The sequence below is a fragment of the Perca flavescens genome, chromosome 24 (genome assembly GCF_004354835.1).
Source record: "Perca flavescens isolate YP-PL-M2 chromosome 24, PFLA_1.0, whole genome shotgun sequence".
NCBI classification, from domain to species: Eukaryota; Metazoa; Chordata; class Actinopteri; order Perciformes; family Percidae; genus Perca; species Perca flavescens.
In genome coordinates this window covers 13,139,169-13,167,157 of record NC_041354.1, presented here as the reverse complement: position 1 = coordinate 13,167,157, position 27,989 = coordinate 13,139,169, and the positions used below count along the sequence as shown (strand labels likewise).

The following is a 27,989-nucleotide window of genomic DNA, read 5'->3' as shown; positions in this document are numbered from 1 at the left end:
GTGCGGTCATCACCATAAACCTCCATCCTTTGTTACTACAGGGTTGTCAGTTCTACCCTGTGTCACAAGTCCTGGGATTAAACTGGTAAGACTCCTTCCCACCCACCAACCCCTCCCCAGGACCAACTTGGTGACGTTACGGCTGTAAGTTCAAATATGCAGCCTCAGCCTCAACTGTTATTTGAGGCAAGAAAAGAAATCCCCCGACCGGCAGCTTCACCCCTTGAATTTCCCCCGGGTGGAAGCTTGTGGTAGTACAGTTATTGGTTCAAATACGATGTATACTTTATACTTAGAGTTCTTGGGAATTGAGCGGTTACAAAAAAACCAAAAAAAAACCTTGCTTGTCTCCTGACTACCTCTACCAACATGTAGGCTTCTCGGCTTGCATTAGAGCTAGTAATACTCCTCGTAGTTTTTGGGGTTGAGGCAGTAGAGGATTCCCCCACCGAAGGAGAAGATGGTTCCTCCCCAGGCCAGGCCGTAGCCCCAGTTGAACTCGTGGTAGATTCTCAGGTTGATGCTCTCAATGAACTTGATGGGGTAGAGGACCAAGCTGCAGGCCTGGAGGACAACTGGAGGACACATGCAAACCATTTAAGTATAATTTCTTAAAGGAGACATATTATGTTAATTTTCAGGTTCATACTTTTGTGGGTTTCTACTACTTTTACATGCTTTAATGTTAAATAAAGGTTAGAAAAATAAAATCATTTAAAAACATACTGAGTCAGTATCTATATTTAGTATAGCTAGTACAACACGATACCAGCCTGGGTGACAGCTTGAAGAGGCAGAAGGGTAGCTACTGTGTAATTTATGGTGTGTGTGTGTGTGTGTGTGTGTGTGCTGTTCATTAACTACAGTTCAGCGTTTAACACCATTGTTTCCTCCAGCTCACGGACCTGGGATTAAACACCTCACTGTGTATGTTGATCCTTGATTTCCTGACAGGCAGACCAAAGATGGTGAGGGTGGGCGGACATACGTCTTTCACCTTCATCTTTAACACCGGAGCACCCCAGGGCTATGTTTTGAGTCCCTGCTGTACTCTTTATTCACACACGACTGTGTAGCTCCTTTTGACTCCAACACTAGCATTAAGTTTGCGGACGACACAGCTGTGGTGGGCCTGATCACAGATAACAATGACAAGGCCTACCTGAAGGAAGTAGAGGACCTGACTCGCTGGTATCAGGACAACAACCTACTCGTGAATGTCAGCAAGACTAAAGAGACAAAAGTGGACTTTTGGAAGAAGCAGGGAAGGAACCAGACGTCACCCTGCGGTGACCAATCTTGTAACCAGCGATCAGACTTGGCAGTTTCATTTTGAGGCGGTGTGAGAGTCCCATACAGTAAACAGCAATATCACTGCCTCTACCGCTGCCACAAGACTTTTTTTAAACACTATGAGGGTAAAAAACAAAACACAAGCACTTAACTGCCCGGGAGTTTGTGTAACAACTGACTGTTTCCTGCAACAAGCTCCAGCACAAAGCACAGCCCTCCATATTTTTTTTCTTTCTTGTGAGATGAAGCTGCCTTCAAGTGCGGTCAGAAATGTCGAGATCTATAAACGATCTGACGGAAAACAATAATTGTGAAACATAAAGTCTACTTGTGCTACACTGGAGGGTTAAGGAACACAATGTCACACAAATGGGCCCTTTAAATACCACTCCCACTGAATCGCCGGGTCGGGGGGCAGAAAGGAGGGCTAGGAGAGATAGATGGCAGTGGAACAAAGGAGAATACATCAATTGTTATTTCTTCAAAGGGAATTCTTCCTGTGGGAACATAACCAGCATGAAAAAAACAACAACACGGACTACACAATATTCAAAAACACGCAAATATTAAAGCGCCCATATTATGCTAATTTTCAGGTTCATAATTGTATTTTCAGGTTGTACCAGAATAGGTTTACGTGGTTTAAGTTTTAAAAAACACCATATTTTTGTTGTACTGCACATTGCTGCAGCTCCTCTTTTCACCCTGTGTGTTCAGGTCTCTGTTTTACTACAGAGTGAGAACTCTCACTTCTGTACCATCTTTGTTGGGAGTCGCACATGCGCAGGACCTAGGTAAGGATCACATCAGCTAGTTAGCTGTTTCTCTAACTTCAGTCAGTACAAGGCAGGATTAGCCGGGAGTCTTCTTCTAAACCAGGGTGCACTTCCAACTTTGCGTGGAATACCTGCAGAACAGGGACATGTAAGTAGTTCTTTTGTAGATTATGGTGAACTCGTGTGTTGTAGCAGTGTTTTGCCATTGAGAATGAGTTTCGGCTAGTGACGTAGAAAACCCTGCAGATTTTGAACATGGATGGGTTTTTTTTCCAAGTTTGTATGTGTGTGGAAGCACCAGAGACACAAACTAACACCCCAAATCCCAGAAAAAGCGTTTTTTTCATAATATGGGCACTTGAACAAATATCAGATGGTGTGAAAACAGCCTTAAAGAGGTACTTTGTTGTCAAGAAGTGTGTATGTGATCAATATTTCACTGAGTGTTCCCTTATAGTCCATCCGAACACACTTTGCCTTTCGATATCGTTTAGAAAGGTTGTTTGTGTCCCGTTACGGTGAAAACAACTACATTTTGACAGCTAGTGTTTGTTTATGTTAAGCTGTAAAATGATATATCAGTATTTTGCTTGAAGTATTGATTATTATTCAATCAAAGCAGTTCATTTTACTTTTTGCAAAGTAAAATAGTATATGAGCACATTTTGTTCGAGTTCCAATTCATGGTGTTGAAAAAGATGTACAACATAATCTAGTTTTAACAACTTCTTCAAGATTATTTATGGTAGGATCAGCTTCTTAAATTCAGAAAGGTTGAAATAAGAATTTACATTTGGAAACAATACTTCTGGAACCAGTGGCTCTTCCCATTTCGTACCTGTTTTTGCATTCAAGTAAACTGCCTGTTTGCTTTGCTGAGATAAAGACAGAAAGGCTTAAATCATTACAGCATGCACAATGACTAAGCAATAGCTAACGACTAGCCGTGGTATGTAAGGGGCGTTGTTCAGCTTGAAGCAGAGGGATGACAACCCCCTTAGCTGTGATATAATACACAACGTATTAAAGACTGAATTGAGCTATTGCTTTTACAAAACGGTCAATATGAAAGTTATAGTCACATTCTAATTTAAATACATTTCTATAAAAACATAATCATGTTACCAATAAAATAGGCTCTCCAGGGCTGGCTGCCTGCATATACCAAGGTGGTTGCTATGGAACGCAGCGCAGGTAACGTTAGCCTTCACTAGCATCGACTTTCTTTTGCTTAACGCTAAAGAATGGCACACAAAAAACTAATTGATCGAGACAGCAGTAGACAAGCAACTAATCGATCGAGGCAGCAGTAGAAGAGTAACTCTTTTATTAATTGAGTCTGGTGGCTTTGAAGACAGCATAGATAGCGGCTCCAGTTCCCTGTCAAAAAGGGCTGTCTGACGGCAAGGTAAAGTGAAATAAGGTGAAAATATTCTAAATATAGCATACACTTAAGTGTATATGTGTATGTATATGTCTTAAGTGAATATTTTAACTCTCTGAGGACAAAAATACACACCGCACAGCGATTTTGACAACGCTCCTACTCAAAAAGCTGTATTACAAAATTTCATTTTAGACATTTATTTACTATTGATATATTGCGCTACTTTTAAGTGACACTTATTGTGCAAAGTAATTTGAATCAAAGCCGTTATGGTGTGTGTATGGTTATTGTATCACAGCTTCATCTGGTTGCTTGATTTGAGCTACCCATTTTATAATTATATTTGAATAGGCAGTCAAATGTCAATCCAAACATAAGAAAAAGGTTTAATTCCAAGCCGTTTATGCATTTTCATTTCTGATACAAGCTTTGAAAGTATTTTTCAGGATAAGAAGACTCCCGGTCTATGAGAAATCAAATAGCTTCTATAAATCTCTTAAATAAAGAATTCCTCTTTAAAGCTTTATCTCACTTCTGTGGTTTGCACAGTATGACAACACATCCAGCTTTGCAAAGTGAAACATTTCATGCCTAAAATAAATACATTTACCAATTATTCAGGGAGGTTAGAATGGGGGAAACTGTGGAAACTTCGCAATTTGAGGTTAGGGATGGATGGGGAAATGAAAGGGACAGGCGTGACACTTCTCTCTGACCCTGCTGGGCCTGACTCATAAAAATAGGATTTTCTCTAAATGAGTTTGAGGAAGAGAGGAATTGTGTGTGAATGTGTGTGTGTGTGTGTGTGTGTCTATGTAATGAGTAAGGATTATCATTTAAATGCATGTCAGTTTTCAATGTGATTACCCTGCAACCTTCCAGTTACCATGTCTAAATTGGCTAATTAAGTATGTGTGTGTGTGTATGTGTGTGTGTCTGTGTGTGTGTGTATGTGTGTGTGCGTGCGTGCGTGTGTGCATGCGTGCATGTGTGTGTGTGTGTGTGCACGAGCACATGAATGAGTGTGCGTGCGTGTGTGTCATTAGGTGTAATTGTGGAATGGACTACAGTTTATTGTCTGTGCGCTGACCTGCAGCAAAGAGCATAAAGGCGACGGGTGCGTAGAAGCGCCGTCTCGTGCCGATGCACACTGCAACTAGAGCGACCAGGAATGACATCAGCACCAGGGCTCCACCTCCTAGCAATAGGGCCAGCGTAGCAACCTGCCAGTCTGGAAAGGCGGAGGAGAGAAGGAGAAGAAATGAGGAAGGAAGACCAAGGGTTGGAAGGATGGAGGAAGGTGGACAGAGAAAGTTGTAAAGAGAAGAAGAAAGTGACAACAGTGGGTGAGCACAGGGAAGCAACATGTATGCAACAAAAAAACCATAAGAGACCATTAATGAATAAATGCCACATAGCGAACACGTACCAGAGCCAAAAATTAAATGCACAAGATCTTGAGGCAGAGCCACAAGAGACATATTATTTCATTTGACATTTCATTTTACTGCCCTTTACCACCATCAAGTATGTTGATTAAAGTGAGAAAGAGGTAGGAGGTGAGAAAGGTATAAAAAAGGAGTGAATAATAAAATAGGAAGGAGAAAACAAGATGAAAATCAGAAGAAATTGATGAAAAGTGGAAGGAAAGATGGCAGAAATAAGGGTGGTGAAGAGCGAAACAAAAGGGCAGGAAAGACACAATGAAGCAAGGGGCAAATGGAAAAGGAAGGAAAGCATATGAAAAAAGGATGGAAGGTGAAAGAAAAGAGAGGAGGGTGGTATGAATCAAAGGATATGAAGGAAAGAAGTGAAGTAAGATGACAGGAGGAGAAAGATGAAGGAAGGTTGGATAGACGGAAAGTTTGGACAAAGTTAAAAGAAAGAAAGGAAGGAATGGGATGAAAAAGGTAGGGATTAAAGGCAATGGAAAGATAGATACTGTAAAGAAAAAAGAACCCTGAAAAACAAAGGGAATCAAGGAACAAAGGCAAACTGAGGAAAAAAGCAGGGGCAAGAGAGATGAAGAGAGGTTTGGTGGCAACGAGGCGGATAGCGTCTCCAAGAAGCTGATTTTACAAGGACAAAGAAAGGGCCACATGCAAATAAATGCCAAAAGGAGGAGAAGAGGCCGAGGGGAACGAAATACGGGGCGAGAAGGGAAAAGGAGGTAAGGAGGGCGTGAAGGGGCTGGGGACAGAGCATCACTGAGTGAAAGTAATGAAGAGAGAGAGAGAGCACTTAGTATACCTGAGCTGACAAAAAGCCTCGGCTAAAAAGCTTTGCTGGCATGCTATCAAAATTCTGTCTGCATTTATGTAAAGGGAGCACTGCTTGATGCACACTGAAATAGCACATACAAAGATACATGCTCTCTCACACACACACACACACACACACACACACACACACACACACACACACACACACACACACACACACACACACACACACTGTACCATCAGCTGTTGGGTCATCTGCCATCCCTGCCCATTTCACAGCATATTTTTGTCATCTTTTTAAGTGTAGTGTACATGTATTTATGTTTTTATCTATTTACTATTTTAGGTTTTATGTGTTTTTTTGTGCTAATGTTTATGTGTTGGCTACATGTTGTGAAACAAATTGCCCCTTGGGGACATTAAAGACATTTCAACTTCAACACATACCATGTCTAAATTGGCTAATTAAGTAACTGGAAGGTGTGTGCATTCCTCGCTAGCTAGCCTGAAGCTAATTTCAAATGACAAATACATTCACAATGACACACAGAATAATATATATTTACTGTAATGGATGATGCAGAGCATCCCTCACCTGGTGGATGAAAGTAAAGATGCTGATTGTAAGGAACAGATTGCAGTGATTGTGAGGCATTTGTAGCCAGTGTCATAGAAAGAGCATGAGGAATTTCTGCATCCAGCAGATGGGTTAGATGCGGACTCACTTCTAGCCAGCATCAAGCATACACTCACTGTAATATACAGTAGAGCTACATTTTTGTTGTTTGCCAGTGCATAATGTCAATGTTGCAGCAGAGGTTTTTGAGACACTACAAATCTACAAATATTATGTCTGGGACGGTGGCGCATGATCAAGAAGCTACGTGTCACGTGATGGGCATGCCAGTATAATGCAACCTGGGCAGTCGAGGAAACTCTCCCAGCAATCCCGGCCACCCTGTGTGACATCTCAGACATCTTCCACCAGTCGGAGGACAGAGGCAAAATATATCATTGATGAATAGTCTGTTTGCATCTCATTCTTTTCGTGAATTTATTCAGAACAACCAAATTCATCTTGGATAAGCTACAGTCCCAATTTTGATCTCCTAGCGGATGATCTAGCCCAGTCTGTAATCACTGCCATATCAGAAAAGCAGAACAAATGGAAAGAAATCTGAAAGCAAGCAGAAGGCCTGTGCACAAACACAGGAATTGCAACAGAGACTTCACTACGTGAGAGAACACACATGAATTCTAAGCAATGACAACAACACTGTTGTTGCATCCACATGATGCAAGCCTTCCATAATCGTGCACCACCCCCACCCCTCCTCCACGCAGTTGCTTGTAACCAAGGAGGACACGGATTATTAAAAAAGCATGATGGACTCTTCAGAAGAGGGAATAATCATCACTTGAGTTTCTAGTGACATAAACATATCCATACCGAGAAATACAGAGATAGTTTTGTGGAGCTGATAGTCTTAATTTGCTTTGTATCAACTCATCTGACAATGGCTTGAATGTAATGGACGTTCATTAATATAAAAAAAAGTTAGGCACTAAAGCTTTAACACATGCAACCAGCAACCACATAGCATCAAAAGAAAATCTCACTGCATTTAGCATGGCATAGTTTTTGTGCTATTATTCTGTTGCCATTTGTGGCCACAGTGGTCACTGTCTTAGCAAAAGTTACAGTCTCATTTGAATTAAAAGTGGATGGTCATTAGAGCTAAAAAGGAACAATATCTTCCTCTATTTTAGACTCTCACTGTCAAGACAATTTGCTATTCGTCAATGGCCAAAATGAGTGTGCCAAAGTTCACTTGACTTCTCAGTGGAAAAAAACTTAAGATTAATTGGAATGGATTGATTTTATTGTGAAATCATCATCAAAAAACACAAACACACACACACACACACACACACACACACACACACACACACACACATACACACATACACACACACACACACACACGCACATACTGTGATCAGATGGGATGCTGTCAAATTGGCCTGGCTCATGTAAGATGCTGTAAAATCTATTTGTGCACTACACAGCTAAACTAGAAAGTGCTATATTACAAAATATATAAATAAATAAAATAATCTGTACTCCTAAGGACATACAGTAGCTCGTAAAAGATAAACTTCAAACTGAAAGATCTGGATAAAACATCAGTGAAACGCATCTGAAGCAGAAATGTAGCTATCAGTAAAGATGCAAAACCAATGCACAGTAATCGGAATCGATGGTATACTGCACGGCTATTACTGTAAAGTCATGTATTTTTTATTTTACAGATATTTAAGTTGTGTAAATACAGGCAACGCCTAAATTTACTGCTCTAGTGTGGTAAAAAAGCATATGAAAGATTGATGGTGGAGGGGAGAGATAAGGAAAAATGAGAGCTTTAGAGGCTGAAAGAGAAAAGAGACAGAGATAGAGGTGAAAGATTAGATGCAGAGGTGGATAGTGGGAGGCGGAGGGGAAAGGAGGAAATTAAAGATGAGAGGAGAAAGTGAGTAGAAGAAGAAAAGGGGGGATAAAAAAAAAGAGTACAATCAGAAGCATCTTTTATTACTACGGAGCCCCTCTGGGATCAGTTTAGAAAAAACTTTGCGCTCAGATTACAAATCTGTGCCCTCGGTTTTATAAACTGTTTGCGCGGATTCACAATCTGTGCCCTCGGTTTTCTAATCTGTGTGTTCGGTTATGCAATACATGCGCACACATTTGTGAACTATTTAAACAGCTTTTTTCTTCAGAGAACAAGGAATGAATGATAACTTACGGCACAGATCATTTCAGTAAGTGCCTCCAAGCCTGTGTTAACATGCTCCAGGGCCCCCAGCCTCCCAGCTAAGCCCCAGTTAGTGCCTCTATGGCTGGGTCTTGACCTCCAGGCCCACCAGCCTCCCTCCTAACGCTAACTAAGAGGCTCCAGGCCTGGGTCTTTACCTCCAGGCCCACCAGCCTCCTTCCTAAGCCCAAATAAATGCTTCCAGGCCTGGGTTAAAAGTGTTAAAATAGGCTACCAGTATTATGGCTGTGGCTATGACCCAGAACACAGAGTATCACAACACGGACACAGAGAAAAAGTTTTAAGTGTCTTTTAATGGACGTCAAAGAAAAACAAAGCAGCCAAGGACAATTAAGCTGCGCTGGTGGAGGAGACAGGACAGCAGCGGGCGAAGCAAGTGTAGTGTATCCAAAACGCTCTCAGGGATCCGAGCAGGAGGGTGGCACGGCAAAACGGCGAGGAGCTGGTAGAACAGCACCCAACGGCAAACAGGTCTAGTGCTGTCGGTATGAACAGGAGTATTATGAATCCGTGCGAACAGTTTATAAAACCGAGGGCACAGATGTATATAAAAACAAGGGCACAGATTTGCATCTTTGAATGATGCTGCTGATTAGATTATTTTGTGGACAAAATGTTTCTTGGCAACAAGGTATTCCTAAACCCAATTTCTATTCTATTTCTATTTCTATTTGTTTGCTTCAGATTTTAGGTAAAGCACTTTAGCTAACTGTCTAAACTTGTGAAAAGCCAAACATCCCCGTCCAATCTGTGTTTCACTTTCCCTCCAATATTATTATGAACATAATAAAGACACCTGGACTCGGTCAAGACCAAAAGCCTATGGCAGACTATGGCTAGATCACAAGCATTTGGGTACATGGAGTGCTAGCGAAAAAGCTAACCCTCGCATAAGGAATTGGCTAACTTCAAACTTCATTCATTTCTAAAGCAGTGTTAGAACTTTTTTGACAGCATGGTACACATTAACGATGGTATTACTATATTGTACCTATGTAATTTGTTATCATAAGTCGAAGAGAGAAATTGACATTTACCTCACACAATAATGAATAGTCACTTTACTTACTTTACTTACTTTTACTTTTCGCCTTTTTGGTTCACGGTGGGGCTTGTGAAATCTTTTGCCGCTTCCCTGTCTTTCATTGCAGCAAAACAGTTGGGCATTTTTTCAGTGATTTATGTCATTTTTTAAATAATTTATTTCATTTTGCCACTATTCCCTGCACTATGTCAATGGGAATCAGATGAATGTTGGTAACCAACATGGAGTCACACATAACCACCTCGGAACCAATCGCATAACGGGATAGCTCAGAACATTGGATTCTAGTTGGCCAAACTCTCTCTAATATACGGCTCTGGCTGTGTGGACTAGCCAGACCCATGTTAAATTGCAGGACCTTTAAAAACATAGGTAAAAACCAAACTGCAGGCCATCTCACCAGCTAAACTAAAGTTTACACTTAACTAAAGCAAATTTAACCCATTTTTTATACCACATAAATAAGGCAGTAGCTAAATCTAATCATTATGGTGAAAAACATTTAGCCTAGCTTGGCTGAGTATCATTAACTGCCGTCTCTGTAGCCTCTCACTCTTGTGGAATTTATATGATTAGATGTGGTTAAAGATGTACTAACCAGCATCTGTCGGTTGGTGGTTGTAAACACAGCATTCAAAGTTGGCCCCTCCTCTCCGGCTCAACGAGTCAAAGAGAAAGAAAGCAGCGGTGGTTGAGCAAGCTAGAGAGTTTATCAAGAGATGGAGTGGCGCTGGCAAGAGCAAAGCCGCAAAAAAAGATTTTCTGATTGTTTCACGGCTGTTACGTTCTAAAGCGCAAATAAACACACACACAAACAACCACACAAAGTATGGCACCTTCCTGCATGGTTATGTCTCCACACACAACACAACCATGCAGGAAGGTGTCATACTTTGTGTGAATGCAGAGCTTGTCGCATGTGTGTCTCAGTCAAACAGTCACAGCACAAGAACACAGTGATGTAAACAGGCTGAACACCGTGCCAAATAACAAAAAAGAGAAAATACAGGCAGAGGGCAAGGTCTCTATAGATTCATCCACCGGCAAAATGTATTTAAGTAAACAATAATCCATTACACTAGCTTGACAGTATCGGCCAAGTGCATCCTATTTTGAATGTAATGTTTTTTATTACTACCACTACAGTCACTCACTACAACAGTTGCAAATACCTCGCCCTCTTGTTCTCTCTCTCAAACACACACACATTCCCATTTTTCAAATTGCATCATGGCCACATTTAAGCAAATGTAGAATTTGCCATATGTACACTATCAGTCATCCCTCTTTCTCTCACTTGCACACACACACACTCGGTGTATGCAACTTGCTAATTAGTTTCCTTCACCAGTTTCTCACACACAAACACACACTGTGCTGTTCTGGGAACTTCTCCTTCTTTTTTTCTCACACACACACACACACACACACACACACACACACACACACACACACACACACACACACACACACACACACACACACACACACACACACACAGAGAGAAATACCTCTTGCTGTAATGTGACTATTTGCCATGTGACAGGATTACTGTCACATTTTTTTCTTTACTGTAAAGCCACTCTAAGCAGTCACACTGATTAGCTGCTGTATTACCTTGGGGTCATGTCAAAAACAGATCCCACCAGTCCTGTAGCTGCAAATGTAAAATCAAAAGTACAGTGTAAACATACAGTACATTGTCATTTTAACATTTCACCAGCCACAAGAGATAAATACAGTAAATGATCCAAATAATGGAGAAATATATACAGATTGCAGAGACCTTTATGCTTTCAGTGGGTAAGACTCTTTACATTCTGTGTTTATGGTTTGCATTAGCCCCCTCGTGATCCCTGTTGGTCACATTTCCTGTGATGCTCATCACCCTTCAAGATGCAAATACAGTATCACTGCAATAAGTAATGAGCAATATTGATTATTCTATCCATTATTTTTTGATTATCTAATTAATCGTTTAGTCTATAAAATGCCAAGAATAGCTTTAGTTAGCTAAGTTTCCCAAAGAACAAAGTGTCCCACAGTCCCACAGTCCGAAACCGGTACAGGTTTACAGTTTCAGGTCTAACATAAACTTACTGTAAACTATAGAAAATAATAACCCTCTATATTTCACACAGTGGATTTAAAACATTTGAAGGTCATTTTCCTGCTGATATTTAATCTAAGTACAATTTAACAACAAAAATATGAAAGAAAAAAAGAAAAAAAAAGCTGAAAAAAAGATACCATCAGAAGAATATAATTGTATGGAGGACAATTTTGTTCTTTTTTATACAGTAATAATAATTTATAATGTGTTTATTTTAAGACTTTAACACTTTGTATGTAGTGCTCTTTAAATGCTTTAAGAAAGCTTGTTTTGCGTGCATGTGTGTGTGTGGGAATGGCAAGTGGGAGCTACTATTCCCTTGTCTGTCTGTCTGTCTGTCTGTCTGTCTGTCTGTCTGTCTGAATGCCACATCATCTCCCATTCCTCGTTCAGCCGCTACAAATAGAACGGCGTCTCTGGGGGCTCAGCTCACTGAAAGGAGAGATGGAGCCAGAAGAAAAAAGAGGAGGGAAAAGGAAGGTCTGGGTAAGAGAGGAAAAGAGGGAGAGAAGAAAAAGGAGGAGACTTGACCCTGGAGAAAATGGAAAGGGGGCACGAAGATGGAGAGGGCTAACGAAAAGGAGGATGGTGAAATTGCAAAGAGAAAATGATTAACATTGGAAATGTAACAATGAAGCCCACTGGAAGGAGAGAGGGACAGGAAGGAGGGAAGAGAGGAGAAAAGGCAATGAGTTCCAAACATAAAGGAGATGAAAAAAGAAATTGGAGGAAGGTTGAATATTGGGATAAAGACAATTCATTTATGAGTACAGATGACAAAGGCTGTAGAAGTAAAAGCAACGGATGGATCTATAGACTGATAGAGAAAGATCAGAAGGGCAGAAAGCGAGGAGGCATTACTGTAATGGAGGTTTTTAGGTCTTCAGTGGTGACTGATCTCAAATCTGTGACAACAAAAGGTGGGTCAAAAATGACCCCACTTTCCACTATTTATACTCCACCACTTCCAATTTTCATAATTCTAAACAATATACAGACAGTGTAAGAAAAGAGAAAACATAGTATAGTTTATTTGCTTTTAGTGGTGGTTTCTCAAGCTGTAACCAAATCCATCAGCGAGCCTGGGAAATCTTTGGTCAAGGTCAGGTGAATGAAAGACCTATAGCACATCTTTTGTTCTCAGTCATTTATTGTGCTTCTGTTTCATTTGTTCATTGTGTTGCATTTTTTTTCATCTGAAACAGATACTTTGTTTACAGATTGAGCATGAAAAGATGAATGAGAAAGAAAGGGTGAGGGGAGGGGGAGCAGATGAGAAAAGGAGGTCAACGAACAGGAGGGATGAATGAATATAGGAGAAGAGGAGGAGGTGGGTGAGCCAGACAGGAAGAGGTAAGGGAGTCAGAGAAGGAGTGACCGAATAAAGACAGGAAAAGAGTAGGTTGGCTGCCTGTTTTAACTTCTAGTGTTAAAACACCTTTCAACAGAGAGTACCCTGTGTGTGTGTGCATGTGCCTGTGCGTGTGTCTATAAGATGTTTCATCTGAAGCAGTGTCCCATTTGCCAGATATCAGGGAATTCAACTCCAGGACTTTTGTGTGGAATTGACGTGATCTCATATGCTGGTTGCTGGCCGACTATTGAAGTTGCTGTACTGTCATCAATATAAAAGATCCCATGGAATAACTTGCTTCATCTATTTGTTAAAGTGATGGCCTTTTGTCATTGTGGTACATTATTATTATTATTATTCAGACATGAGAGGACATTCAGAGCAACAATGAATGTGTGATATTTGGTACCTGGTGCACAGTGGTGAGTTGGGAAGTAATGATATGAAGGAAGAAAAGTGATTTTGGATCTCTCACACATCATCTCTCTGCATCAGTAATGGATTGTAAAACTTATTTTGTTGTTTGAACCTTAATTAATGACTAACATGAGTGTGAGGGACACACTCTTCTCATAGGTTCATCATTTATTAGACAATTCTGCTGCCTTTTCTTACCTCTGACAAACAGCATTGAGCTGCGGGCAGCGGGGAGCTTCAGAGTAGGTGGATAATATTGATTAAAGCAGCTTAAAGTTGTGAGTCATTTAATTCTTTTTTGTTTCTTGCTTGATATTCTACATTTCATACATGCAGCTGACATGAATGAAATAATATAGGCAGGGAGTGCTGGTCTCAATTTATTTATGTATTATTATATTTATTATTATATACTGATCTTACATGAGAAAAATCTCCCCAATGACCTAAAATGAAGGCACCCTCATGGCCTAGGGTTTGTGCCATGTTCATGTCACATTGGAGTTATCCATCTCGTAAAATAGCATACATCCAAATTGAAATTATGACTGATTAACTCTGATTTTTGTTATGGCTCTAAAATATCAGGGCAATATCCTAATAAGTCTGAAAACCAGCCACACATAGCCACACATAGATGCCTCACGTCAGCCAATGTAAGTAGATTAAATGTAAACCTCACATGACCAATGCTCGCAAGTTCATCCATCCCACATGATGTGAACATGGGATTCATGTCCACATGGGGACCTTTGTTGCATGTCTTTCCCCTTCTCTCGCTTCCCTGTCATCTCTTTACAGTCAAATAATAAGTCAAATAAAAGATATACAATACCCCATGTTACTATGTCTGACCTAGTAAAATTGCTGTTGTGACTTTTACTGTGACTGTTAAACTGCCATTACGTGTACATGTCTGAAAGGGCCTCAGATACTTTTCAGACATTACACTACACACTAGTATTGTACCTGTATCAGTTAACAAGGAAACTCAAATTGCAATTGCAACAGCTGGTGTTTACACAATAGTTCTGTTCTATCCTATTCCTCAAAGTGAGATCCTTCCTTTATGCCTTTGTTTTCCCATCTCAGTCCAATTAATTAAAAGCTTTGCTGTGCATGTTGTGAACTAAATATGTCGTACTCTGATTGAGGTTTTACAATCTTTCTCTGCATTTAACCACATTTTGCTTGTTGTTTGGGTTGTTGGGAACGAGCTGGTGGGTGTTCCTTTGTCAATTTAACCCATAGATGCACACTTTGGATCTTTAGAGGCCTGGGACCATAGTACACCTTGTCAAATCCATTATTACTCAATTAAGCCCTAAAGTCTCTAGTTTTAATGATTTCCTGGTAATTTCTTTTCAGATAATTCTCTTATTTGTGTATTTGTGTTTTTACCCTAAATCTTTATAGCATATTTAAAGAGACTGTATTTTTGTCATGGTATACAGGCAGAAGGTTATAGGTTTTGGAGGATAAAAACGTATATAAAATATAATGTTATATACGTTATATAACAAAAATAAGGATATTGATACATTTGAAAATGACACTTTTTGGCACATATGGTAGTATCTAAGAGGTACAGAAAAATTAATGTGTGTGTCTTTGCAAAATTGCTTGGTTATGTTGTGGCATAGTGGGCTAGTTCAAGAACTACTGCAGCTGGCGAGCTAACCGGTAATTACTAGCCAGCTGAGCTAATGCCAGTTAGAATGGCCCCCAGAGATTTTCTCCAGTTTCTCTTTACTGTCTAGTTTACCCACCCTGCCATGTTGTTCACCATTGTACACCATGGTTGTCATTGTCCTCCTTGTTAACCTGCCATCTACGGTGGCCTTGAAGGTCAAAACACAAAAGCATTTCAGAAAACACTAAAGCATTTGACAAAACAAAAAAAAACATTTCACAAAAAAATTTAACATTTTAGAAAACAAAACGCTCGGTTACGTTGTAACCTTGTTTGTATATGTTTGTTTGACGAGTCTATATGTTCGGTTTGTATATTGGTTTAATATCATTTGTTATTCATCATATTTTCCATATTAATCTCATAGTTTTGTGCACATTTTTTAACATCTAATACTGCGTTGCAGTGATTTGTTAATGGCCAAGTTATATTTATCTATACATCATTGTTTATTGTGTAAAACTGTTCAGATTGTCACAGACATCACCTGGTAGAATAACCACGCAGCACTTAAATATTTGGTAATTAATGTTTGTTTATTGAGTGTAAAAGTATACAGAGGGTCAAATGTTGTGGGCTTACCAGCATGTGCTCTTTGTTGTGGGGGAAGGTTTACTGCTGTCCTTTTGTTTGAATTATCTGTGACTTCCGGGGTAACAGGAAGTTGACCTGTATCTTATGTATTATATTTTACAGCTAACAAGATGTCTTGTGGCTGTGGTTAATTGTAATGACAATTGCATACATTATAGTTTAGCTTTATAGCTATATGTATTTTGGTCTGTATTAAGCTTTATCTACACACCTGCGCCACTCCTGTATTTTGTATGTTGGTATGTTCCAATTTGAGGGGCTGTCGTCAGGCTATATAGAGCCACAGTAGCATTTGCTGGGGAAAGAGCTGAAGTACGCACTAAGGAAGTAAGACATAAGTCTGTGGTATATCCTCAGTGCTGAGACTTGAATTAAGGTCCATTTTTATACAATTGTTTATCTGATTGTTTGCTTGTTATGACTCGTAAGTCAATTTTAATTTATTTTCTTGAAAGTGCTTTTTAGTTACTTTCCTTAATTTTGTTAATTTTTTCTATTATAATTTTTGCCTGTGGGCCTTAATTGGGTCATTCACAATAAAAGCCCATTGTTTTTCACATCATCATCTGTGTTAATATCTGCTCACGACTACTCACCGCATCTACCCTCAACAGCCCTGGAAGTCGCAAAGGCCAAGCCTGAGAGGCAGAGGGGCTGCTGGGAGTAGGCTTCAAGATGCAGGACCGACCCCAGGAACACATAGAGGCCCGCACCTTTTCTTTGTTCACCTAAACAAAAAGGCCACTCCGGTCAGCCTGCAAAGCGCTCAGCTGACCAGGGAGACACAAACTGGTGAGAAGAACACATAGCCACCAAGGCTAATCCGTCAATGTGACACCCCCATCACACACTCACAAATGAGGGGCTGGCTGCCACATTCAGCAAATGAAGGTGGATCGAGATGATCATGTGGCCGCTGTACATATAGCAGTGTGGGAGGCTTGCCACCATAAGCCCACAAGGTAGCAACGCCAAGGGTAGAGTGTCCCAGTACCCAGGACAGGACAGGCACACCCAAAAATGTATTCACCTGTTCAATAGCGTCAACAACCCAGCGCAGACAACCTGAAGCAGAATGAACCGCTGGACAGTCTTCCTGAGGGCCCATGTGTGCTTGAGGGCCCTGACCGTGTAAAATGTGGACTGGTGCCACTCTACCATCCAAGCCTCTTCAGGAGAGGAGAGTGAGTGGAACCCTGATGAAACCTCTTTCAGGAATGCTGGATCAGCCTTAACTCCTGGCAAGATGCCGCTGTGTCGTGCGGTCGACTGTTGCAGTGGCTCCTGATGTGTATGCGTGTTTTTAGTCACTTTTTGGTCTTTAAGTGCATTTCTTTTTTTAGAACACCTGTGTTGAAATGGCTTCTGTCAACTTCGGAACTTTTCTCTTACACAAGATCAGCTGATAGTGCTGTGTCGACCTGTGCTGCTGCCGGGGGCCAAGCCTGAAATCCCGAAGGAACTAGGGAGGATACGCCAGGGTTGCAGAGGTTTAAAATGTAAAAAAAAAAAAAAACATAAGCCTGCCGTCCCAGCGATCATTATGGGGAATGTACGGTTTCCGGTAAATAAGACAGACGAACTTGCGCCGCGCATTAAAACCCAGAGGGAGTTCCGCGAGTGTGTTTTACCGAGACATGGCTGCACTCGCACATCCCGGACCATGGCATGGCGGTACCCGGCTTTTTGGCGGTTCGAGCGGACAGGGACGTTATAGAAAGCGGTAAGAAGAATGGAGTGGGGATTGCACTGTATGTGAGTGAAAAGTGGTGCAATCCTGGACATGTGAAGGAACGTTTATGTAGCCCGGACATTGAACTGCTGGCTGTGGGGTTGCGTCCGTACTATCTGCCGAGGGAGTTTACGTCCGCCATAGTGATTGCTGTTTACATTCCACCATCTACTGATGCGGAGGCAGCTGCTGATGTCATTCACACCACTGTCTCAACTTCAGACGCAGCAGCCCAATGCCGTCATGGTTATCACTGGGGATTTTAATCATGTTTCACTGGACAAATCCCTCCCGGACTTTCAACAATATATTAACTGCCCCACAAGAGACAATACAACTCTGGTCTCTTGTCTTGCTGTCTCCTAAGTACGTTCCTCTTGTCCAACGGCAGCCTGTCCACACAAGGACTGTGAGGAGGTGGACTCAGGAGGCTGAGGAGGCACTGTAGGACTGCTTTGAGTCTACAGACTTGGGCGGAGGACATCAATAACATGACAGACTGCATCACAGAATACATTCAATTCTGTGAGAACATCACCATGCCCTCCCGGACTGTACGCTGCTTTCCCAATCACAAGCCGTGGATCACCAGTGACCTGAAAGTTCTTCTGAATGAGAAGAAGAAAGCTTTCAGGTCATGGGACAGACAGGAGCTAAGGAAAGTACAGCATTAACTGCGGGGGAAACTGAGGGAGTGTAAAGACTCCTACAGGAGGAAGCTGGAGGCCAGACTGCAACAGAACAATGTGAGGGAGGTGTGGACAGGGATGAAAGAGAACACCATGTGTGGGGCTAAAAGAAGGCAAACACCAGGCAGCCATGAGAGAGCAAACGAGCTAAACTGTTACTTTAACAGGTTTAGCTCACAGCCATCCCATGCCTCCACTTCCACTCCACCAACCCCCTACACCCTTCAGTGCCTCCTCCACTCCCTCTCTTGCTCCCACATCTCCCCTCTCACTCCCCTGAGGTCTGCCCTCTCCCCCCACCACTACAACACATTTCATCTCCCCCTACAGACACTTCAAGCAACCCCCCCTGTTTTTGAGACTGCCGGCCCGGACGGCATCAGCCCCAGGGTCCTGAAGACCTGTGCCAGTCAGCTGTCTGTTGTTCTCCAGTATCTCTTCAACCTGAGCCTGAGCCTGCAGAGGGCGCCGCTGCTGTGGAAGACGTCCTGCCTTGTCCCGGTCCCCAAGAAGTCCATCTGGCCTCAAGGACTACCGCCCAGTGGCTCTCACATCCGATGGGATGAAGGTGCCGGTGAGGCTGGTCTTGGCCTACCTGAGGCCGCAGGCGAGATCTTCTCTGGACCCTCTACACATTTTTTGATTTCTCCAGTGCATTCAACACCATCCAGCCACTGCTACTAGGTGAGAAGCTGCAGATGATGGGCGTCGGTGCGTCCACAGTCTCCTGGATCACTGACTACCTGACAGGCAGACCACAGTTTGTCCGTCTGGACCGTGTTCTGTCTGATGTGGTGGTAAGTGGTACGGGGACTCTACAGGGGACTGTGCTGTCTCCTTTTCTGTTCACCTTATACACCACAGACTTCCAGTACAACTCAGAGTCATGTCACCTACAGAAGTTTTCTGAGGACTTTGCAGTTGTTGGGAGTATAAGGGATGGACAGGAGGGAGAGTACAGAGCGCTGGTGGACAACTTTGTGGAGTGGACTGGTAAGAATCACCTGCTGCTGAACGTGCACAGAGATGGTGATTAACTTCAGGAGGAAGGTAACGGCTCCGCAGCCCCTTTGCATTCTGGGTGGAGATGTGGACATGGTTGAGGAGTACAGATACCTGGGTGTCAACATCGACAACAGGCTGAAATGGAAAATCAACAGCACTGCTGTTTACAAGAAGGGTATGAGCAGATTCTATTTCCTGAAGAAGATGTTCTATCAGTCTGTTGTGGCCAGCACTCTGTTCTCCTCCACCATCTGCTGGGGCAGCAGCATCGGAGCCAGCAACACAAACAGAATGAAAAAACTGATCAGGAAGGCTGGCTCAGACACATTTGAAGCTGTGGTGAAGAGGAGGTCACTGAACAAACTGTTATCTATCATGGATAACCCCAACCACCCTCTCCACCCCACACTGGTCCAACAGAGGAGCACCTTCTCTAAAAGGCTCCGACAGCTTCGATGTCGCACAGACCGCTACAAGAAATCATTCCTACCACAGGCAATAAATCTTTTTAACACTTCATCACTGAGTTTTAGGTTTATCTACATCTACATCAATACTAGTTAAGTAGTTCTACATTTTCAACTTGTATATATTTTATATATTTGTTATTTCTATTCTATCCTATTATTATTTCATGTATATTGTATCCTATTATTCAAGTATATTCTGTATGTGTGCTGTGTGTCTGATATTTTGCTGCTGTAACACTGTAATTTCCCATATTTGGGATCAATAAAAATCTATCTATCTATCTATCTATCTATCTATTTTTGAACAGGCAGGTAATGGAGCTTGCCTACACTTCAGGGCAAAGGTATGCCAGAGTTACCCAGTGTGAAGGGAGAGCCACCTCAGATCAGGAAGGATGCAGAAGTGCTCCAAGGACCATGGTCAAACCCAAAGAGAGACTAAGGGCGTTTTCACACGTGAAAGTCCGAACCAAGGTCCGGACCAAGGTTCATGTTTTTGTTACATTGTATACATTTGATCCGGTAAGTTGTGGTTTCACACTGCAGTTTTGCAAGCGCACTAAAGATCTATACGTGACAAACCTACGTCCTGCCGTCATCACATACGTGAGCTACGTCTCCAGATACTTCTAACTGATTGGTTTGTTGAAGGGCTTCCTCGTCCTCTCATATGCTCTCTCTGTGTCGGAGTTTTTCCAACTGACTGCTGCTCTCCCCCTACTGACTTCTGCTCTCCCCCTACTGACTGCTGCTCTCCCCATACTGACTGCTGCTCTCCCCCTACTGACTGCTGCTCTCCCCCTACTGACTGCTGCTCTCCCCCTACTGCCGCAGCCCTTTTTGTTTTGTTGTGATGTTGAGAAGCAAGACACGGGAACTTTCTTTCTGGAGCATTTATTCAGAGACAAACTGAAACCTACGCACATTTACCACTTAACAAATAAACTGCTGATGTATTCTCTGCTCTGATAGCCGACAGCTGTCTTCTCTGAACGCATTCACCGTCACTCTCTCTCACTAAGCACCTTAAAGGAGCTTCCCCGGTCTTGAACACAAGGAGAGCCTGCCAGAGCTTCTTTTATTTAGTCCAAAAGTCCGAACCATCCAAAAAATGCTTTCACACTATAAACGAACCGGACCTATACGAATACTATATATATATATAGTAATGATGTTAAAGAAAGCTATGTACACCTAATATCTTATGTGTTGATGTCTATGAATTTGTCTTTAATAGGAGCATACTATACAAAGACAACAGTGGAGAGTTGCTGGATCTTTCTGTCCTCAAAGTGCCAGAGATCTACAAGGACTTCACCCCTCTTTCTGCACCATCACCTGCATAATCAAAGTGATAAAAGAGAGAACAAACTATAGTTTTCTCTGTTGACATGAGTAGGTGCCTGTAATGTCTGCCAATATATTCAATCAATTCAATAAATGTTGATAAGTATCACTTATATTTCTTGAATCATTGTAGTTTTTCAGAGCAATAAGATACAGATTATTAAAACCATGTTCATATTTGCAACAAATTAAAACCCTGATCAAGGCAAATTGTTTTTTTCATTTTCCATAACATTTATAAAAAAAACAGTACAATTAAATTGACCAGAGCTGACACTTGGTAAATAGCTTTAATTTACCTTGTCCAAACAAATTGCACAATATTTGACACAAAACCTTAAAAGCGTATTGTTCATACAACGGTGAAAGCAGAACAATTTGCCTATAGGATTTACTGTAGCAGGAACATTGATATTGGCAAACAGATGACCCAGGTTAAGGTGAGTTTGTGAGCAGGGTTATGAATAAAGATAAGATAAGCCTAGTGTTCACAAGAGGGATGATTCAGGTATTGCAACACAAATTAAGAATAATTCAATTAAATAGGAGGTATATACAACTAGTAGAAGATAAATGAACTATACAAGAGCAATTAAGGTTAAGTTATGAGGTAGTGGTAAGCTAAAGTGATGTATAATCAATAGCATGGAGTCAAGTCAACAGTGTACACCAGAATAATATATACTGTGGTTAAGTAATGATACTTACTGTTGTCTGTATTAGATTCAAGTCATCAGTGTACACCAGAATAATATATACTGTGGTTAAGTAATGATACTTACTGTTGTCTGTATTAGAGTCAAGTCAACAGTGTACACCAGAATAATATATACTGTGGTTAAGTAATGATACTTACTGTTGTTTGTACTAATATAACAAAACAAAAAATATACTAATATAATATAGTGTGTGATGCAGTATGGAGAACAACCAAGTCCCATATGAACCCAAGAGACTTTTAGTGCAGCTGTTGATGTTCACTACAAACAAAACTTGCAGATGGTTGTAGTCTGTAGTCAGCCATACAGTAGGTAGATCTGGAGCAGATGGTTGTAGTCTGTAGTCAGCCATATAGTAGATAGATCTGGACCAGATGGTTGTAGTCTGTAGTCAGCCATACAGTATGTAGATCTGGAGCAGATGGTTGTAGTCTGTAGTCAGCCATACAGTAGGTAGATCTGGACCAGATGGTTATAGTCTGTAGTCAGCCATACAGTATGTAGATCTGGAGCAGATGGTTGTAGTCTGTAGTCAGCCATACAGTAGGTAGATCTGGACCAGATGGTTATAGTCTGTAGTCAGCCATACAGTAGGTAGATCTGGACCAGATGGTTATAGTCTGTAGTCAGCCATACAGTAGGTAGATCTGGACCAGATGGTTGTAGTCTGTAGCCAGTCATACAATAGGTAGATCTGAAGCAGCAGGGTGAATTCTAGCTATCATGGGTTGGTGATATGACACACACAGATCAACAGGGGTCGAGCCCCTCAGCCCCACCTGGATGAAAAGAACGTGAAACAAAATACTTGTTTTTTCAGTTCAATTTGCTTTGTATTAATTAAACAAATAACTGCTATTTAAGGAGCAAATAAGAAAGCATATCATTTCTAGATTTGTTTTTATTATAGTGGTGAAATTGTACTTAATGTTACAACTTTTTAAACAGACTGATATGAATTCATCATTTTCAGACTAATGCTATATGAAGGAATTAAGACTAAATTCTGATGAACAACACAACAGTGATGCAAAAGCTGACACAAATAATCCAGTTTCTTGTGTTCTTTCAGTTATATTACGGTTTAGGTTCTACTACTGGCTCTAACATGAAATCAGCCAAATCCCAGGAACATGGTTAACCAAACAAGGAAAAAATACAAAGTGAGGTCATCACATATACACATACAGTCCGTCATATGTCGTTCAATCTAGCTATACAATAAAGAAAATCTATTTGTTTATGGATATCAAGCTAGGCTATATGCTAGCGCCATATGTTAGCTAGCTAGCTAGGTGCTTAAGTTATGTTACTCACCCTCGTAGTTGTGGACATAACTTCATATGTCCCACTTCAAAGCTTTCTCCCGTTTCCTGATGGGTGCAGGTGAAAGTGCGTCGACCATTCTGTGCACATTGTTGACATATACTTATAATAAAGCAATGAACGGCGCGGGGATATATAAACTTGGTTACAGTTATCGGTTACAGTGCAGCCGCCCTCAACAGACGTTCTAACGTAAAGTGAACGCACCCTCAACGGGGCAGGGATCATTTATTGGTCCTTGGCACCTTCTAGTTTGGTTTATGTGCAACATAGTAACATGCAAATGGGCTGGGTGAAGGTGAATATATTGTAAATCTGCTGGTGTGGTGATTATTAAATACTAATAAAAATGCATTTCAGCTTGTACGTGTACATGCTCACATAGTACCAGTAATTAATGTTACACAGCGTTTTCACTGCAATGTGTTTCAAGGATAGAACGTGAGACGCTACTTTTGCTAAAGAGAAGGTTGGAAAAGAAGCTATGATGAGCCAGCGTAACTGGACATCTCCTTCATAAACAAGCAGAATATGGAGTTATAACCGACCAGTCTGATATGTGCACAGGCGCCATCCTATCCAGACCCGATAAATTATTTAGAGTTATTACATTTTATTGGAGCGTTTCACTTTTCACCGGCGGAGCATTTCTGGCCTTTACAGCACTGGATTACCAGCCAAGGAAACTCACAGACCAATAGTATGCTTTGTAAATCATCTCACGTGATGCAAATCTGTCAATCAAATCGGTGCATTCCGATAAACATGTTGAGTTGAGTCAGTGAGTGAGATCCATGATCCACCCATTCACACATTCATACACCAATGGTGGCGGAGCTGCCATGCAAGGCGCTAACCTGCCCATCGAGAGCAACTTGGGTTTCAGGTTCTTGTTCAAGAACACTTTGACATGCAGACAGAAGAAGCTGAGATTGAAACATTAACCTTGTTATTAAAGAACAACCTGCTCTACACCCAGGGCTACAGCCACAATGAATGGATGAATGCTGCTTTGGTCTGTTTCAGGTGCTGGAACAAGCCAAGGGCGCGGACACAAGCAGGAATATATTTTGTATATATGTTTTTGTTTGTAAGGCTAACACACATAGCCGACACACACCTGTCGCACCAAGACATCTAATTAGGGAGTCCTGGTCTAGAATCTGGATGTGTATGTACTGTAGGGCTGCACGATATTGACATGAAATGTGATATTGCGATATTCATTATGAATATTGTGATATCAATATTAATTGCGATATTTCTTTAACATATGTAAAATTACAAAAGTTAAAGTAAAACACATCAAAATAGATTTATAATAAATAAAACAAGTTTTCTTACAACACAAGGTTTATTTCAACTGACTTTTGAGAAACAAAAGTATATTGCATACTTATTACAACACTTTCAATATAATATTGCGCAACGTGATATCACGATAACGATATCCAGTCGATATATCATGCACCCCTAATGTACTGTGGGAGAATTTCCAGCTTACAAACGCATGTGCTGTGTTAGTTGAGACAGTGGTACCCCAGATCTCATTCAGGTCAGTGTCCAACATGACAGCAGTAGGTCATAACCTATCTCAGTCAGAGGAGTAGTTCAATGTCTTCATAGATGACAAAAGCCGTACAGCTGTATGATTAGACAGGGCTGCCTCAAGCGCTCCCATTCGACCAAGGTCAGGGGAGGAAGTTATATACACGTACTTACCCATGCACTCACTCACTCATTTACTCACATTCATACACACACAAACACCTAACATACATACACACAGAAACTGGAGTAGTGACAAACACATTGAAACACTGGATAAGATGTTCTTTGATCCAGTGTCACAGATGAATGTGCTCCATGTGATGGGGTACCTCCAACGTGACTTGTAACGTAGGTAGGAACAATAGCATCTTCCCACATACATACTAGATGAGTGAAGAAGGACCTTATTTGGTAATATCTAAATCTTGTATGTCCAGCATGAGTTTAAATATTCCTTAAGGAAGACAGGAACTTAAGATGTTGGGATGGCACTACACAAAACAACATTGTGGTTAAACTGTAATGCTGTATCTCCTTGATTGAGATTTCATTAAAAGCTTCTGTGTAAGTTATCAAAATTTTCTGAACTTTCTTCACGTACCCAGAGAGTCTTGCTCCTAATTTTTTCCATAACATGTATAATATGTGTGTGAGGAGGAAAGAAAGAGAGGAACTGGTGGTCATAGAGGGTCAGTGAGTGGTGTGTGTGTGTGTGTGTGTGTGTGTGTGTGTGTGTGTGTGTGTGTGTGTGTGTGTGTGTGTGAACAGGTCCTAAGAGAGGAGGTGCACCAACAGAGAAATCAGAGTGACATGAAATATTCAGCTAGGCTTCAGAGGAGAATGTCCAGAAATAGGTCAGCTCAACATGGAAGTCTCTTATTGGCACACACACACACACACACACACACACACACACACACACACACACACACACACACACACACACACACACACACACACACACACACACACACACACACACACACACACACACAAATTTACACACTGACATACAGACACCCAGACTCCCCTTTTGTCACACACACACACACACACACACACACACACACACACACACACACACACACACACACACACACACACAGTAATTCACTTGCATACAAATACACACTGCGCAGTTGCCACAAATACATACTCACGCATGCACGCAAACACACAAACACACACACCACTTTACACACTGACATACAGACACCCAGACTCCCCTTTTGTCACACACACACACACACACACACACACACACACACACATACACACACAGAAATTCACTTGCATACAAATACACAGTGCGCAGTTGCCACATATACATACACGCACGCGCGCACGCACGCACACTCTCACACACACACACACACACAGTAATTCACTTGCATACAAATACACACTGCGCAGTTGCAACAAATACATACACGCACGCACGCACACACACACACACACACACACACACACACACACACACACACACACAATCATGATCCCATCCCACCCACAGAGAGAGCAGCAGAGACTTATGGATTGGTCACATATCAGCTCTGCAGGTAGGCTACATAGAAAGAGTGAGTGAGTGTGTGACATAGATAGATAGATAGATAGATAGATAGATAGATAGATAGATAGATAGATAGATAGATAGATAGATAGATAGATAGATAGATAGATAGATAGTCTGACAGTTTAAAGACCTTTAAAACGATTCCTCTTAAATTCCCCAAAGTGTAATTAGCACCAGCCAGCTTCCATTCTCACAGTGGTAGTAAAGAAAGCCACTTTCACCTCAATTAAAGTAACGCTCATGAACTAGTTTCCCTGGGAACCGATCCAACATTCAAAATCATCCTCTCATCTCCAGCCCAAAACGGCAAGATATCTCCTGTGTGTGACAACAAGGCCGTTTTCTAGATAAGAAAAGAAGGTGGGGGATAATAAAAAAATAAGAGGCGGACAGGATGAGCTCTATATCGAGCCAGCGCCTTTATTTCCCTCCAATCCTCCTCCTGTTTTGACTATTCATTAATAAGGTGCAGGTAAGTGGCAGCACCCAGGAGAGTTGATTTACTTTGCCATGGAGGTGGTGGCAGATTTGCTGCTTTAATAATCTAACAAAAACAGGCTGAATATGCATGTTATAGCTCTTGAGCAGCATTCATTTTACTTGTATTTCCCTGAAATATAGCCCAGCAGACTATCCAGGTGCTTGTATTGTCAAGTCTTACAAATAGGAAAAAAATCATTATCATCCATTATAACAGAGAGATGCCTTCTCACCATTACATTTTAACATACAACAACTTAAAATTGCATTTTTTACATTAAAATGATTTGTTTTGTTTTACCAACAGTCTAAAAACTCAAAGATATTCAATTTACTGTATTTTAGTAGATGAAGAAACCTAGTGCATTTTGGGCATTGTTGATTAAAAAATTTGGCTTTAAAAAAAATGGCTTTAATGACCATCAAACGTGTTTGTGTGAATGATATACTATTTCAGCTCTAATGCATTGATAAATAAACTGTTTGCATCCCACTGGTGTTCATCTAATGCTCATCCACATCTCCTCAGATACCTCCCTAAAATACCTGTTGCCAGCCATTTGTGTCCCCATTAACATCAAGGTCAGTATTTACCAGGAATGTGAGGGGATTTCTATGGCAATAGAAGCCTGCAGGTATACTATAACTTAAATAAATAATTTTTATTTTTTATTTATGATCCATTTTTCTTTACAGTTTTCAAAGAAAAAAAAACAATTATTTGAGTGTAATTCTATTCAAAGTGCACTCCAGCCTACTAAGTTCCTTCATTTCACCTCCACAATAATTAATGTGGATATCACAGGTTGAGGCTTTGTTATTATCGGTTAGAGACAGTGGGGAGTCACTATCTGCCTAGGCTTGTGCAGTCAACAGATTATTATCTTTGGGGATTTCCTCTATGGATGCCCTTCTAGAGGTGAGGAAGCATCCCTCCATCATCATCATCATCATCATCATCATCATCATCATCATCATCATGTCATTTAGAACAACTCTTTGTTCTCTACTACATTAATAAGCTCATGTCAACGCATAATAGAAGACACTTGGTAACTAGCCTACCTTCTATTCTGTCCGGTGCGCGCGGGACAGCATAGATGGAGCGGTTGTTATGATTTTATAATCCCATAAATTGCGAGTTCCCTTCCTTCTCATTACCTGAACCCAGCGTGCTGCTGCACTGCCAGTTCTCGGTGCTCGCCGGCTTCCAGCATGACTCCCACAGGGACAGGTAGTACTGGTCGTCGGCAGTCACCCACGCCGGGCTCATCACGGCTCCCACATCCAGGCAGAGCGCCAAGAAGACGCACACCAGCCCGACCAGCTTCAGCGGCGTCATCGGGGAGCTGCGCGCCGACTCCTCCGT

The 27,989-nt window shown here is 41.4% G+C and overlaps 1 protein-coding gene across 1 annotated transcript; it reads right to left on the bottom strand.

The window, feature by feature from the left end:
- Positions 1–78: 78 nt before the first annotated feature.
- On the bottom strand, positions 79–27,769 carry LOC114551156 (transmembrane protein 47). Its single transcript, XM_028572290.1, has 3 exons — positions 27,686–27,769; positions 4,547–4,687; positions 79–575 (listed from the first exon to the last, which is right to left on the bottom strand). The coding sequence occupies exons 2-3, from the start codon at positions 4,632–4,634 to the stop codon at positions 397–399; spliced, it is 267 nt and encodes an 88-aa protein (XP_028428091.1). The 5' UTR covers positions 4,635–4,687; positions 27,686–27,769; the 3' UTR covers positions 79–396.
- Between the last annotated feature and the right edge of the window lie 220 nt (positions 27,770–27,989).

Excerpts from the sequence above, each read along its gene's own strand:
- LOC114551156 (XM_028572290.1), bottom strand. The coding sequence starts at position 4,634 with ATGTCATTCCTGGTCGCTCTAGTTGCAGTGTGCATCGGCACGAGACGG. Across the intron at positions 576-4,546 it reads CTTTATGCTCTTTGCTGCAG|TTGTCCTCCAGGCCTGCAGC; the intron begins GTCAGCGCACAG and ends TGTGTCCTCCAG.